This window comes from Xiphias gladius, chromosome 21, assembly GCF_016859285.1.
Source record: "Xiphias gladius isolate SHS-SW01 ecotype Sanya breed wild chromosome 21, ASM1685928v1, whole genome shotgun sequence".
Taxonomy (NCBI): Eukaryota; Metazoa; Chordata; class Actinopteri; order Istiophoriformes; family Xiphiidae; genus Xiphias; species Xiphias gladius.
This window is the reverse complement of record NC_053420.1, coordinates 29,033,916-29,051,192: the sequence shown is the minus strand read 5'-3', so window position 1 is coordinate 29,051,192 and position 17,277 is coordinate 29,033,916. Positions and strand designations below refer to the sequence as shown.

The 17,277-nt window shown below is 39.1% G+C and overlaps 1 protein-coding gene across 1 annotated transcript in view; it reads right to left on the bottom strand.

Moving 5' to 3' along the window:
* Positions 1–2,246: 2,246 nt before the first annotated feature.
* Positions 2,247–17,277, bottom strand: part of epha8 (eph receptor A8) — a 117,774-nt gene continuing 102,743 nt past the window's right edge. Inside the window, exons 15-23 of the mRNA XM_040159805.1 lie at positions 16,070–16,168; positions 15,658–15,791; positions 14,895–15,080; positions 12,460–12,521; positions 11,374–11,583; positions 7,620–7,769; positions 7,347–7,537; positions 6,284–6,433; positions 2,247–5,328 (exon numbers count right to left, since the gene is read on the bottom strand). Of these exons, the coding sequence (XP_040015739.1) occupies positions 5,214–5,328; positions 6,284–6,433; positions 7,347–7,537; positions 7,620–7,769; positions 11,374–11,583; positions 12,460–12,521; positions 14,895–15,080; positions 15,658–15,791; positions 16,070–16,168 (1,297 nt within the window). The 3' untranslated portion in view covers positions 2,247–5,213. The remainder of the gene's footprint in view (positions 5,329–6,283; positions 6,434–7,346; positions 7,538–7,619; positions 7,770–11,373; positions 11,584–12,459; positions 12,522–14,894; positions 15,081–15,657; positions 15,792–16,069; positions 16,169–17,277) is intronic.

Here is a 17,277-nt window from a genome sequence, read left to right as displayed (position 1 = left end):
TATTCAACAGTTTGCTATTGCTCTTATAGCTTATTAATCACATTTAGTGTAGAACAGTGGCAGGTCAATCCAGTAAAATGCAGCTTTTTTTCATCTTTTTCCTATTCTGTCAAATAAAGTGTTCTAAAATAGTGGAGCTGAAAGATATATTTTGTTTTGTTAAGGAAAAGACCCAACACAACCCCACACACATGTAAAAATAATAAAGAACAAAACTAAAACTACCTATACAGTGCCAGGAACAGTGATCTGAAAAGGCAATCCCCAGTGACTTCTTCTCGCTCAGCTCTCGGATTGTTTACTTGATGAAATATACTGGCAGAATTACAACACTGCAAGCTATACACATCATTGTTCCAACGTTGTTCACAAAGAATTCATTATGACTGTGCAGAGATTTACACAGATTTGTAGTCTTGTTAATGAATTTGTATTGTTGCTACTTTATGATAGAAGCAAACTTGACAATAAATGTTTGAGTGTTTAAATCCATCTGTATTGTCTGGCAGTCCCTCATGATGTGGACCTGCTGTGAGGCGATAAGAAACCCCAAAACCACTCGTTGTCATGATTGGCTTTGTGCTCCGTTCGCAGTCAACCACGGGGACATCCGAGGGACACGAGTACGCGGACACAGCCGAGGCTTGGAGAGTTCCTGATTGCAGATACAAAGTGCTATCACCACTGTTCTCAGAGAAGTCAGTCAGGGGACAGTGTAGATGGTCGCTAGCGATGGGCGGGACTCTGTGTCGTCGTGGGGACAAGGCTGCAGCTGATAATTGGGCATGGGACTCGGTGGCAACAAAGCAACACGGCCTTGGTAATGAGATTAATGATGTTGTGTTAGGTCTTGTTTCACCAAGGAGAGGATTATCTCCTAACAGCCTTCCTAAGGTGAAGGAAAGGACAATTACTCAGACACAGATTCATCAGGCCCATTCCCCATTCAGGCTGAATTCAAAATGTTGTTTCAGAGCTGGGTCAGGCCTCATTCCCACACAAAAAAAGCAATTTACTCAGAAACTCGGCAATGAGCATTAAGGAAGTCAAAGTCGATTGTTTTCAACCTGAGTGTTGCAGAGTGAGCATAATGGTGCTGCAAAGTTCGGATCGAGTCCTGATCAAACACCTCAATGTGAATATAAATATGCTTCCTGTATGTGACCAACCAGAGCAAGTAAGGATGGTTTGCTTTGTCAGAGATGAGTCCTAGATACATTTTCTTGAGCTCTGTCCTCTTTGAACATGGAAAAAATATTCATTACAAATTATCTTATCTTATCGCATGAGGCCATAGCTTAAATGATGCAGCACAACTCAAGTAAATCTCTCTCTCTGGCCTTTTGTGATGCAGACACATTCAGGACTACATGCTCATGTATTTTATGTTTGGATGGATCCATAGAAATCAGTTTTTTTTTTTTTTAAGGCACTCAGCTAGTTGTTTTTATGTTTTTTTTTTTTGGGTAATGGACATAATTTTTTTAGTTGTAGATTTAGCCCTGGCCATATCAAGAGCTAATGTCACATGACCAGTCTTTTTAAAATACATAGTACTGGTGTTTTCTGTCAGTATTCTAAGTTAAAGGTCATCTACTAATGTTCTCGATGGTAAAATCCGAATTTCTTGCAAAATTTTTGGCTACATAGCAATAGAAGAAAAGCAAGCATAAATGTAAGTTCAATATTTACTGTCCTTTTCTCTCTGTTTTGGTCTCCACCAACTTCTGAGAAGAAAATATGTTGCTTGTAAGCTGCTATATGTAGGTTAGCTGCTAAATGTTGACACCAGTTGCCTGCACCTTTTGAAAAAAAAGATCCTTAGAGCAGATTTTGTGGACCAGAAAAACAAAACAATGAGCTAAAAGACACTAAATGACTGTACAGCTGTTGGAAACATTTCTATGAGTTTCACACTACGACACCTTCACGTTACATATAGTCATGTGAGCCATTATTAATAAAAAAAAAGCATTCATTAGTGCAGCTTTAAACCATAATTTTTTTGCATTCAGCAACTACAGCTCCCATGTGGTTTAGAGTGTGCATTTGTTAACAACTGAAATCTAGTGGAACTGAAGTGAGGTAGGATGTCAGCTCTCTGTTGTATTATAAATAGGCGGAAAATCACTGCTGCAGTCACACACAGACAAACGTTCCTTTATTGTGTATTTATGGACAGTTTGCACATTTATGATTTATCATTAGCAACAAGAATGATTCATCAGCTGTAATAAAACCTCTCAGAGTTGTATTATTTGGAAAACAAATGAACATGAATAAATAATGAAAGTGAATAAAACTGCTTGTTGTAGTTTTTTTTTCTTCCTTCCAGTGACTGAACTTGCTGTATACATTATAAATCAATTCATCTAGCAAAAACATGTCCTAACTTTATAAAATATGGGTTTTCAGTCAAGTCCAGTGTCTTCAAAAGCATCTTAAAGAAAAAAGGTATCTTTTGAAACCAGTAGTGAAATGTCACTATAATACATATTCAAGAAATATCATGAGGTTCTTCTCTAATAAAAACTGACATCAACCATCTAGAGGAAAACCTACCGAGGTGCACAAGAAAAAAGACATTCTCTTGATGGCACAGAGGAGGGGTATAAATTAGGGCTGATTATGTACTTTTGAGAGCATTTAGATATAAACATTCTACTTACATGTTTGTCTTTCATCAACACTGAGGCAAACAGTGTAATCACATTTAATCAGAAGTTACACTTTATTTTACAGTCTGCGTAGCTTATGTGTACTATATTCCCAGCATTCACAATAAAAATGTGTTCAGATATGTACTCTGGGGTACAGAATTATTGCACTGAGTAGTATTAGTGCCGACTTTGATCACAAAAGTAAGTTCCAAATAATAAACAAACTCCTGTACCATTTTGTTCCTAAATGCCAAGAGAATAAGAGGGCTTTCAGGTGTAACACACCCCTCCTGGCAAAATATTACGCAGATGTTGAAATACTAACTCGGGGATACTAGATGATCCTCCCTAATATATGTCTAATTTTGGTAGAAAGCTAAAGAGACGAACAGTATATTAATATTCGATTAATATTTAAGGAATTTCAAGGATTAACATTTAAGGGAGATTATTTAAGGAAATATGTTTTTCGAATTTTCACAGGTTTGGCAGTCATGGAGTGCTTCAGGATAAATTGTGATATAAACTAACAGACCACTGCCAAATTTTCAACTGTTTTTTTGTTTAATGACGGTCCCAAGAGAGAATAGATTTAGCCGACATTGGGTGCTTGGTGGGACACTAGCAGCCATTTTGGAGGCCTTTACAATCACTGTTAACAGGCGTTGTTCAATGTCGTAACAGATTTCAGCACATAAAGACATTTTTTGCAGCTTTTAATTAATATTTTTTCACAAATGCATGTGACTGATTTGCTATTTAGATATTTTTAGCACAGATTAGCTAACAAACCAATATATTGCTTCGCTAATTAGCACTCTCCTGTTGTAAACTTTACTTAAACAATGTAGTAGAAGCTAGAGTTAGCGTCTAGTTGTCAGTTAACATTAATAGCAGCTGCTTTGCTTTAATGAGTTTGCTGCTAGCTACTTAGTTAGCAGACACAACTGAAAAAAACAAATGTTAAGATTAAGCCAGGATAATTTTGGCCATCATACATTTCCAATATATGGGATCTTGCTAATGAATTTCAAAAACTCCTTAAAAATGTATATCTGCATTTGAAAGTAAAAGAGGAAAAGCATGTAGCTTGACATGCTGTGAAAGCATTATATTTTTTTGTATTAAATAATATATTTAAATTTTTTTTCTGCTTTTTTCAAATATATTTGATCTAGAAAACAATAGAACTCAAATAATTTGACAAAATAATCTTTCTTTCTTTTTCTGGGGCCTTTAACCCCCACTCATATTCTTCTCCAGTAAAGGGAGGGACTAATAAGTGAACCTGTAGTGAAGGTTAGTTCATCAAACTGCTCTTTCCAAGGTCAAGAATACATTTTTTCACTCAAAGTTGAAATAGGTTTGATTTACTTGAAAAGCATTTAAAATGTATTTACTCTACATTTAAACCCAATCTGAAATGCATTTTAAATAGCAGTGCATTTGGTAACACGTCCCCAAACATACTGAAAATGCATCTGATGCGTTATTTATGACAATATTTGAAATGGCCAAAATGATTTTGTATGCATATCTAAACACATATGTAATTCAAATATATTGTCCTTTCAGTTTACTCTTACAGCGAAGGAAATTTAAAAAGAAATGTCAAGAGCAAGCTACATATAACAATAATGAATTTTAGATATCTCTTTTTCTTCTTGGGTTTTATAATGTATAGTTATTTATTGTTTATGTAGTATATTCAAATAGCTAATTCTTTAACAGGCCAACATCCTGGTTCCAGTTGTGGCTACAAGGAGATTTGTGACACAACTGCAAAGCCTTTACAACACAGAGAGATTGTAGAATAAAGTGCACTGTAACTCAATCATATACCTCTTCCTAGTACATTAGTTGTGCGCCGCGCAGCTTCAGACTGGGCAGAGGGCTCTAGGGCTCTCTTGGGGTCATTCATCAAGGTTGGACCACGGAGAAACGTGCCTGGATATTGGTATTAATAGCCTAGGGTGAAATAGGTCTTCTCCACTCTGGAGATGGCAACACAGGTGAGCCCAATCTCACTTTTCTCCACTTTTTCTGACTTGAGCCTCATTCTGGGCGTCATTCTCCTCCAGCTGTTACTGCAGGAGAGGCAGCGAGTGTCATCAACATTTGAAAACACCCAAATCCTCCCCTCCACCCTATACATCACTCCATGTACTCTTGCTATTGCCTGGTTCAGTAAATCATAGTACTCTGATAAATTCTTGATTGATAAATTATCTTCTCTTTGTAGACAATAAAATTAAAATAATTTGTGGTAATTAAGGCAGTCTTTCCATTTATAAACAAGACATTTAAACTCAGAAATGTAATCGGATACGAAAAAAATGAAAGGTCGGACTTGTCCTTAAGAAGTCATGTTTACTTGCTCCATAGTTAAAACCTTTCACGTTTTGTTCTTCAATCTCTCGAGGAAAAAGTCTCGTAAAGTTCCCAAATATCTTTTCCCTTTTATCTGATCATCTTGTTCCCCACGGAGTCCCTCTAGACCTTATAGAAGACTAGGTTTCTAGATTTCAGTAGAAAGAAACCTCAGCATTGGAGTTATACGTGTACTGACGGCACACTCTTGTTGAGGACCTGTGCCCTCATCAGCTGGACACTGGTCATGATCTTCTTCTGGTGGCCCATCAGCGTCACACCGAGCCTCTGGATGTCCCTGTACAGCACACAAATATAAACACACCAAAAAAATCTGTTTTACCGATCCACCGTGGCCTAAATGTTGTTTCAGTCACAATTTCGGGAAAAAAACACTGATATTAGACATATTCTAATTAGATCTTTTTTCATGAAAATGTTCATGTTTAAATTACTTGGATTGCCACATCTGACTGTAAACTCAGATAGTGGCAAGGTCTTTAATTACAGTACCTCAATTGCAGAGTCCTTTATCTGAAACAGGCTTCTATTATATACAAGCTGTTTTCCTAATTTCCACAATTTTTAACTTTATTTTACCATAACTATCCTGTAATGTGATCTTTTAATTTGCTGTTGATATTGTTTTGTGTTAATGCAAACTCAACACTTCTTCCACGTTTAAGTTTTTTTGATAAATGTAGGATAATGTACATTTTCACAGCATTAATTATCACACTATCACTATCACAACACAGTCTATTATCTACTTTGCTGTTCTTTCGATCAGTATTAAAGTACCGTCTGTGGTGACTTTTTTGGGGGGTATTTTACCTTTGTTGAAGTAGCTATAATCTTCCATATGAAAACTATGTGACTGCTCCCTTGGCTTGGTTCACTCTCACTCTCTTTCAAGTGTTGTTTGTTAACAAGTTTGCAATATCAACTTAAAAAGATTTGAAGAGTAAGTGTTGTGTTCACATCCCAAAAAATCACTTATCAAAGGTTCAAACAGCTTACAGTGTAGATATAGACAGGAAATGAGAGGACAGAGAGGCGTATGGCAGATTCCCAGCCCGAATTGAACTTGTAATGTTACGTTAACGTGGTTTGCAGTGTCACCACTGGGCCAGTCAAACAGTTTAAGCAATGTGTGCAATGATTTCTCACCCCTTTAAGCTACATACTGGCAAAGTTAAGAGCTCACCATCATCTCTGAGCTGTTATCACTCTCCATCACAGTAAGTACTTACCCTTGGTTCATGCCTATGACGTGTCCTAGAGTGTGGTACCCCCCTGCTGCAAAGTGGTCCTTGTAGCGGCCCATCTTTATGGTGTCCAGCCACTCGTCTACTGAGTTACAGCTACTGAAGTCGGGAATAGCTCTCTCCATCAGCGGAGGACTGTTTAAACTGCAGCGCAGAGAGAGACAGATGGCCGTAGATAGACAGAGAAAGAGAGGAAGATGAATGAGAAGACAAAAAGATTAGTTGGAGGGAGTCCGAAAACAAGAAAAGAGTCAAAAAGTGAGCAAGAGGGAGAGTGAATGGGGGAGAGAGGGCTTTGAAATGCACTAGTAACTGCGGCAGAAAATCAATAGCAGTTAAAATGATAGAGAAGAGGTGGCGGCTGTGGTTGCAGGATGGCTGCTTTGGTAGATTAATAAAGGGAGAAATCCTTAACACTCCTCCTCCTCTGCATCTTCCTCTACCTGCCATTTCCTTCACCTTGCACACTCACTCACACACACATATGCAGTAGCACAATGCCATGCACCACTGACTCCGTACGATCTAGGATCTGAACTGAGCAATTTACACAAGTCCAGGTTCAGCCTGGCTGTCCTCTCGAAGCTGCTCCCACATTCACGCGGATCAATGTCAATATCACAGCGAGGCTTTTACTTAACGCACACCGCGTCTATCAGAGATGAGCTTATTGGAAAACGAACACGACCGCTCGCTTCATCTGCCCGAGAACTTTGAGGGAAACTTTATGCTGCAACTTTATCCCACCGCGCTCATGTTCGATAGCAGCGGGATGAGATTGGATTTACTCTGCCTCCGCCACTAGGACAGTTACTTAGTAGCCTAACAGTCTGTCACCATATATTGTCCAAGAGATCATCTTCTCGGCCCCTCACAGGCGGTTTCTTGCTTTGATTTTCAGTTTAATCCGCTAATCACATAAACCAATATTTGATTAAATTTTGGGAAAACTCTCTGGCCAAATTAAATCAAAAGACTCCTCGGCACGTGACACAATGCACTCCTGTAGCTTTGATAAAAATACGGACCTATTCAATGGCCCACCCACCTGCAGAGCGTGTCCATAGACTTCAGGTTCTCTGGGTTGCGGATTAGCTTGTCAAGAACAGTGACTATCTGGCAAAAGCGTGGCCTCTCGTTGCGATCCTTCTGCCAGCAGTCCAGCATGAGTGTGTGTAGAGCAGCAGGGCAGCCCATGGGAGCAGGCAGCCTGTAGCCCTCTTCCACAGATTTGATCACCTACAGCAAAATACGGATGAGGCTACAGCGTCTACCATGAAAATAAACTGAATGTTAGTTATGGTCAACAAACATTGCTCACATCTCTGTTGGTGAGGTTCCAGTATGGTCGCTCTCCATAGGACATCACCTCCCACATGACCACGCCGTAGCTCCACACGTCGCTGGAGGAAGAGAACTTCCTGTAGGCGATGGCCTCTGGGGCTGTCCAGCGGATTGGGATTTTCCCGCCCTGTCAGGAACATAAAAAAGTTCGACCAGGACGTATCAGACTTTCTGAGACCGATTCAGAGGACATGTTGAGGTTACGGAATCAAACTCATGATCACAATTCGAAAGGTGAGTCTGACTATATTCTATATTTTTCCTATTCTTGTCAACGCACATAGACACGCATGCAATGGAAAGACCAAAACGAACAAAGAAGTGATCTTACTAACAAGCGTGTGTGTATCCAAAGCATGATATATCTAATGCCTCTGTGCCATTGAGCTCCATTGTTGTCCAGAAACTATTAAAAATCCAGGTGGAAACAGTGAAAAAGACATGCTCTCTTCAGCCTCAACAACTGTTCCAGTAGAGCTGGGGCCGTTCAAAGACACACTTCATTACAAAAAAGAAACAGCAAAAGGAAAGAAATATTCTCAGATGCTGTTCGAACAACTAAAAGCAATGATGAAAGATTCCTTACTCAGGTAAAGGTGTACAGCAAAATCTAGTTAAAATAACAACTGAAAGTACCCAAGCAGAAAGGCCCGTTAATGCTGTGAGGTTATTGTGTACAGAATAGAATTATTGCTTTATTATTACCAATACCTTAACTTGTAAACAGTATTTTAACTATTTTATATACTATTGATTAGCTTAATCTGTAACATTGTGTAATATTTTATAAGAATAAACATAATCATATGTTTTATGTGTAGAATCTTAATTGTGTAAGTATCAGGTAACTGAAGCATTAAAATAAAAATAGGAGCAAAAAAGTATCCCATTTCCCCTTGAAATGTATTGAAATAGAGGTAAAAAGTAGAATAACATGGAAAACGTTCAGTAAAGTACTACCTAAAATTTCTATCAAAGTACATTACTTGAGCAAATGTACTTAGTTACTGTCTACCACTGAGTAAATGCATTAAAGACTAAAGCGAGCCAGTGTGGACATGTAGTCAGGACAAGAATAGACTTGCAAATGTTAGCAAGTAAGTGAACCACTTACATTATTTTGATATAAAGCTGACACTTAATTAGTCTGACAAATGGATACATCACTTCTTAAACAAACAAAGTGTTCTTTGTGGTTTATTTTAAACATCTGAAGGTCACTCTCAAAATGTAGCTCATTACAGATACCTGATGTCCCGCTAAACATTAAAACTAGCAACATGACCCAGTGGAAATCACTAACCTTGATTATCGCAATACTTGCAGGTTTCTTCAAAGTGACTTTGCTGCCACTTTGATTTCATACAATAAGCAGCTTTGTTCATTTTGGTCAAATTTCCAGGCTGTACAGTGAACTGTATTAATCTTCAGCCATAATCAACAATTAATTCGAGATGTGCTGTAATCACAATATAGTGTCTATAATATCACAATCTATGGTCCGCACCCCCTTCAGAATGTGTGATTGATGCGGCTTGTAATCACCTTGCTTTCTGTAATCTGATTGCTGTGCTTTAACAGACTTTAACAGACAATGTGTCAAACGCTGATTTCCATCTTGGGGCTGTAAGCTGATAGCATCGGAGTCTGGAAGGAGCTGTCTTTGCCTTTTTTAGTTAAGACTTAATATATTTGTTCCCATCAGGCTGCAGGTTTAAGATCAGGCGGCTCTCAACTGGAGCTCTTACAAAAATGATTTAACTTTGCTCCCAATTTTATGGGACTGCTGTTGTGCAGCTGTATTTATCTCTAACTTTTATGTTTGACTTTTTGCTCCGTTCTTCGCTAGCTCTCAGTGGAACTGCCTACTTAAAAAAGGTTATATAAAAATACAAAATAAATTCTTAACTTGTCAGTTTAATTCACAAAATATTACGATATGTATTTGCCCCCAAAAAATTATCTGGCAACTACGATGACATTAAGCCAAGAGAAAGCGGAACTCATCAATCTTGAGATTTTATTTTTTGGTCTTTTTGGGCACTTTTCATGTGCAGTTTATTGAAAAGATCTTATAGGATTTGTGGGTTTTGAAGTTCAAAACTCAAAATAATTGCTGCTCAAGGCCGCTACTATACATAAAACTGCCTTAAAGGAAGAACTCCAGAGAGCGTTTAATCAATAAATAACAGTTTACTTGTTTAAGGAGTGCTACTCAGTGAAAACAGTTGCTTTATGTCCTCTGTGGTTCTGGAGGTGCCTACTCTCTGGAGGTTTAAGAAAACTAGTTCTAGTGACATTATGAACTTTTACTAAGGATTCACCAACCAGACCCACTGGAATCTGTATTGGCTCAGATACTGACCCTTTTGTATATCATCCAGCTATGACGGATCCACATTAAAGCGACTGCTGTTACTCATCACTTCCTGCATGTGTTTCACAATAAATACATGTTAATGTGAGGGCAGTGGTAGGGCTTTTTTGTGAAACTAAGTGCTGATAATGCCATTCGTAGTAAGCTAAATTTACCAAAAAATGACTCGTTGTTAGGCATTGACATATATCGACATTGTTATTCTAGGAGGTACATTTTATGTACTTTTTGTCAGCAGGTCATTTTTAATCTTAACATGGCCAAAGTAACATTGGATTTTATTACATGTTTCACAAAGTATGAGAGAAGGATAGTGAGAAGTACATTACATCTTATTAACAACTAATTTTTAGTAACAGGAGTTAAAAAAAACTCTATGGAGGAGCTATTTAACGTTAGTTAGATAGCAGTTTGGTTTTGGTCAAGCACAGATGAAGGATATGGTAAAATTTAACTGAGGCTGATGCCTGATGACGAAGCAATCTCATAAAATGTCTCGAACAATGTAATTAAAGATTAATGTAATCGATTTAGTATTGCATATCCATAAAGTTAGGGAACTCATAAGAAGCAGAAGAGGCCAAGATATACTGACTTTTAGTCCCTAGAGAGGGTCAAGCTCCAAATGTGCTGTAATTCCCATAAAGCAACTGAATAGTGTCTTTTATTAGACTCTCTGTGCCTCATAAATGTCCAGTCCCAAGCAGAGATAACCCTGATGATTTCATCAAGGTTATTTTTTTCAGACTTTTGAAAACTCCCATTAGATCCATGGAAGACATTATACAAGTGTTTCCACAGGCTGAGACGTACTTACCATCAGCAGAAAATTGAATTTCATATATAAAATGGCAGCGTCGCTCTTAAAATCTGGGAAAGAGCACAATAGCAGATAGGTTCTCTGTAGCAGAAAAGAATTTGGTGCATCCCTTGTGTTCTATTGGTTGTATCATGGGAAATGTAGGCTCCAGGGTTTTAGAGCACCACTCATTCTAGAGGCTAGAAGTTAGGATATCTCTGCCTCTGCGGCTTAAGTTTATAATCTGTCTCTTGTGAGTCCCCCGACTTTATTGAAGTACATTATGGAAGTAGATTGCAAAATCACTGGAGTACCCCTTTAAAATCTGCATAAAGCTTCCTCACTGCATGGATCTCATTATGATTATGTAAGTGAACACAAGGCTGTATCTGTAACTCTGACATAAAATGCCATTAATTTACAGTAAGTGGACATGTATATACACCTCCATTCTTTTTAGCTGTGATTGCTTCTCCCTCTCTTTTAAAGAACTGTGTATATGTCTGAATTTGTGTGTGTTACTGCATTAATGCTTGCCTCAATGTGAAAACTCACACTGGTGGTGTATGCAGCATCGGGGTCATCCTCCAGCACCCGGGACAGGCCAAAGTCAGACACCTTACACACCAGGTTGCTGTTGACTAGGATGTTGCGGGCGGCCAGGTCTCGGTGGATGTAGCCCAGGTCAGACAGGTAGGTCATACCGGCCGCAATGCCGCGCAGCAACCCCACCAGCTGGATGATGGTAAACTGGCCATCGTGTCTCTACGGGAGGGCAGAAAAGAAAAGACAAAGAAAGATCAGCAAGGAGGAGGCAGGGGGAGAAAGTTTTACCAGCAGATCAAAAAAACAAAAAACAAAAACGTGATGGTATTGCAGCAGAAAAGATGAAGAGAACGATAATAGAAAAGATTTTAATCAAGATAGAGAACAGAGTAAAGATAAGAGAATAAAACATGACAAGGATTTGCTTCTAAGTTATAATCTGCAGTATTTTCATATAAGCAAATACTGGGACTGTTTGACATTGTCAATGTAATACAATGTTAAATCAACCTACAAGAAAACTTTCACATTTGATGCTCTCAACCACTGGTGCCTGATAACTTCCTCCTGGCATGTGGTGATGCATGTGTTATTTTTACTTTGTTAAATCCCCAGCCCTGACTCCAACCCTCTACTGGTAGTTAAGGGTACACTGAGAAAAAATTTATTAGCATGTAAGCATGGTGTCACTCTCCCGTGAACACTTTATATATGTATTGCCAAATTTGGAAATATTTATGTTTTCACATAAGTTAAAGAATTACATCTTTCTTTATGTGTTAATAAAAACCTTTTGGAAATCCACAGGATTATTGGAACAGATGCTATTATCTTAAATCAAAGCTTTCCTTTAAAGTTGCTGGGAAGCTGACGTCTTGGTGATACATTGTTTCCACTGGACATGGACAATGAGCAGTGATGTCCTCGTCCATGGAAAAAAGGACACACACTAATGTCCACACAGTTGGATGGACAATTGAACTTAGAGAAATACAGCAAAAAGTAAATTAGCACCGAAGACTGACACAAAATTAAAAGCAAAACAAGAACCTCTAGTGCTTAAATGCACTTCAAGTCAAAAGTATCAATACCAACCCTGAGGAAGGAGTCCAGAGAGCCATTCTCCATGTACTCTGTGATGATCATCACCGGTTTGCCTGGAGAAACAAACAAAACCATACGGGATTATTCCTGTGCTGCACTAAATATCAGCATCAATAGAGTATATAAACAACTAATTTACATGCAGGGTGAACAGTAGTTTACGCTCCGTGTTGCACATGTACATATAAAAGAAAGACGTCCTGTTTAAAATAATTATCTGTACAAATGAGTCACAGGTTCTCTGAATAATTCATAGACCTCCCACTGAGACATTTCCCAGTAAGAAATGTGGCAGCTGTACATTGGTAGTTATTTTTATTACTCTGGGTAACCAGAGAGATATTGTTGTGTTCTTAGCTACGCTAGTGGCCTGGCTCTAGAAATCTCAACGTCGGTCTGTCAGTCAGTCCACCACTTTGGTGTAGACTGAAATATCACAACAACTATTGGATGTATTGAGATGGCCTTTTGTTGAGACATTCTTATTCCCCAGAGGATGAATGAACAGACTTTTCCTCCAGTACAACCATCAGCTTGTCATTTTTGAATGAAATGTCTCAACAGATGTTAGATGGATTGCCATGAAGTTTGGTACGAAAAGGGTATCGAAATCTCTTATTCATCATACAACAATCCATAATAAAATCCCACTGTACTGCCATATGCACAGTGAAAGTACAATTAAAAATGCAATCTATTATTTTTCATGTTGTATTTCTTTATTTCTGAAATTATTTTTAATATTTAATTTAGTCTAGATGATTGCTGACAATTGGTAAAGAAATAGTTGTCTGCTTCATCTTCATATTGCGACAAAAACGTGATCCTAGCATGATCCACGAATAAATCTGGATTTTTAAAATTACACTCCTTTGTTTTTGGAGCCACCACTATACAATAAAATGTAACCCAGACAATCTATTTCACATCATGTTGGTCACTGCAGCAATATGTCTACCTGTACTGTAATTAAAAACGTGGCGCTTCATCTCTCACATTGGCCAGACTTGTTAAAATGAAGATAGATGTTGCAGCCAGTGTCTCCTCCCCCAGTGTCTCCGGGGGGGGGGTGGCCCTAAGGGAGTTATTAGCGGAGACAGAAGTTTGCATTCTAGGATTTTTCATGAGGCTATGTGGACTGATTCCAAGGTGCCAGTCTCCAACACGCCTGTTGATTTGCCGTAGAAAACTTTGGATGTTTTGCAGCAGTGAGGTGCGTGTTGCACAAAATTTCACCAGCCGATCTGCCATGTGTAACTGTGTCTTGACAGTGCATGACATCACTCCCGTTAGACGCTGCAGATGAGGCAGATACCTGCTGCCTTCAGATGACTGTTAAAAGTCACCAGAGTTAGAGGAAAGGCGTTCAGCACAGACTACCAACTGGCTGGTGTTTGCAGAGCTGGTAAGAACTAACTCATTAATCTTTATTCTGTCTTGCTGGTTTTGATGCCATAATCAGAATCCTTTTTGTCCACATAATCACTTATCAGCTGGTTGAAAAACATAAAAATGAAAGTAGAAAGATGAGTAAAACAATAATAAAGGGGATTGTGCGTTTTTAGGGAGGTTTATATGATAAAGTGACCAAAATGTTATGGAATAAGTGCAGTTGACCTGCTCTGAGCAGGTGGACGGCAGCCAGCGCAAAGCGCACTCATTCTTTACACCAAGATTGCAGTGCGTTGCTGGATTCACGCCACTACCCCCTCTTCTGCGCCCTTCATCCCACTGGGGCACATGGCGAGTCACCAAGATACCAATCTGGTGCAGTCCAGGAAATAACATCAGTGCACCCCAGGAAATACCAGTTCATCGTTGCACCACTGCGCCTCTCCCTGTGCAGTAGCACGAGGATAGAGACCACAGACTCAAAAGCTGGGAGAGTGATAGGCTACTGTTCATTGTGAGTGGGACCTGGCACTGAGAATCTTTAGAGAATTTTTTACTCTTTTACCTAATTTCACCTTTTAAGATCCCAGTAAAAATGACTACATGCTATGATAGTCCCATTTAATTTAAGCTCCCTGGAAAATATTTTTAAAATATATTCTTTCCATGACTTTTCATGAGCATTGAGGTACTTGAGAAAACTTTTCCCTCTAAACTCTTCAGCCCGAGACCTCAGAATAACTATGGTCTTACTTCAATAAAATGTACTTAGAAGTCAAAGAAGCTCAAGAGCTAGTAAGTGCTTAGGAGGGGATGATATAAGAATATCTTTAGGAAAGTTGCCTACATGAAGTCTATACATAGGGTAAATTAAGGTCATGACGTGTGCTATGCATTGGCTAGCCTAGGTTTTTTACTGTTCATTATTTTCATGCTACGTTCCAGATGTCCTGTCATATTTATTACGTTAGTCAACAATTGTAAAAACAGCATTATACAGTATGTACTGATATATAGTTTTAGTGGCAGCGTACTCTGGGTTACCACTCCCTCCAGGCGGATGACGTTGGGGTGGTCAAACTGGGCCATGATGGACGCCTCGGCCAGGAAGTCCCTCTTCTGCTTCTCTGTGTATCCTGCCTTCAGGGTCTTCAAGGCCACTGGGATGTCTCTTTTCCCTGGGAGCCTCATACGCCCGTAACACACCTCCCCAAATTCCCCTAAACACAAGATCAGGCTAATTCAGCACTTTACATTCTACCTTTAAAAAAATTCCACTCTACTGAAAATTCACTGTGCTTGGCTGCACCTTCACCCCCTTTTAAACCATGGTTGTAAATGAGAATGTGTGTTAGGTTCATTTGCTAGGTTAGTTAAGAAAAACAAATCCACTTAGAGGCTGCCTGTTCACATATATGTGCCAAACCTGAAGTAAGCTAATCATCCATCAGCCTCTTTCTCATTAATGCTTATCTTTAGCTCAGACGAACTTTAAGTGTGCTCTCTGTTATTTTGTCTTCACCTGGTCTATACCTCTCTTATGTCTACAGGAGTCACATGTGGAGCTGACACAGTGTTAGTATTCCCTGCCTGTCTGAGGCGCTTTGATTGACAGCCCCACGCCTAGCACTGATTCCGCTCTGCCATCCTCCTCTCTGCTGCACACCACAGCCTTTACACCAGCCAATGATTTTAAGTTAGCTCAACCAATGATTCTCAGTGTGTGTGTGTGTGTGTGTGTGTGTGTGTGTGTGTGTGTGAGAGAGAGAGAGAGTGCACATAAGTTCATGGTTTTACCTGAACCAATGATTTTCTCTATTTTGATCCTGGAAGCTTCAATTTCTCGGGCAAACTCGTGGACCGCCTGGCAGGGGTCCTCGTATGTGTGCGGGTCGATATAGAACCTTGCGTCGGGGAATGACACTAAGATAAACAACATTACCATTTGGTCACATATCGGAGAATGAGAGCAACATCACATCTGAGCCCCTGTCACTGTTGTGTGGACGGAAAGTTGATGAAAGGAATGAAATGACTTGGAGAAAGGAGCAGACAGAGAGAGGGAGATAATAAACAGCATTTAGGGAATAAGGCCTGTGGGCTCCTGCAATCACTCAGAGTGTGATGAAAATTGTTTGCTCTAAGAATGAACTTTATTACATGCGGATGAAAATATGACCTCTTCAAGGAAGGCGATCTAATCTATTATTGGTAATAATTGAGAAATGGGTCAAACATACCGTGACCATTCTGGTAATGCATCTTCTCCTCATCAGAGTCCTGGAAGGCTTTGCTGTAGCCACAGTGTCTATACAAACCACACACACACACACACACACACACACACACACACACACACACACACACACACACACACACACACACACACACACACACACACACACACACACACACACACAGCCAGTAATCAAAACACACACACATGCACACACATAAACATATAGCGGGATGAATACAGGACAATAGTGAAACATTTGTACTATCAAACTCTAACCACAGCTAATAATTAATAAATTCATAATTGTTCATAATGAATTATTAACTTAAACAGAGCTTTTAATCACTTAGTGGTGATTAGTTATTGTTGGGAAAAAAACAGTCAACCTGTTAATTCAGTTTTGCACAGGCAGCAGGGTGGAGAGGGTAAGAGGTCACCCTTACCCTCTTACATGAACTTAAAGAGTCAGCACATTCAAATGATCAAAAAAGACATAAATATGTTCTCATTTACTTCTGTGGTATCAAGCCAAACAGCTAGCAGTTAAATTTGTTTGGCCATTACCTTTTTATTATTGGTTATTACCTTTTTATAGTAATAAACCTGTTTCTATGGGTATCCTTCCATATCTTCAAGTAAAAATGATTAACATAAATATTCAGGTTAATAAGTCACAATAAACACATCCCAGGAGGACAATTAGGAGAGAAAGGGGAAAAGGATTTAACACCCAATTCACAGATACAATTAATGAAATTCGACAAGAAATTCACATGTTCAACTCCAATAGGGCATATTTTTAACCTAAGTACAAAAAAAAAAAAAATGCCAGTTGCATGATTGATTGTCATTGTGATCCTGTATTCACTTTAAATGTTCCCCGCACTAGCATTGTTTGGTATGGGCAGTGTTGGGGAAGTTATTTCGAAACTGTACTGTGATGAGCTGTTCACACATGCAGGGCTCTGGAGCACAGACCGCAGTCAACTGCACCTTTGTCAATTGTGTGCTGGGGGCACGCCAAGCGCACTTTGGTACTTCATTGCCAGGCACACCTGGCAAACCTGCGGTGCACTTGGAAATGGGTTGGGGTTAGAATTATTGCATTATCATATATTATAGGTGGAGGTGTTAGGGGTAGTAACGATCATGGCCAATCACATGCACTACGTTTATCC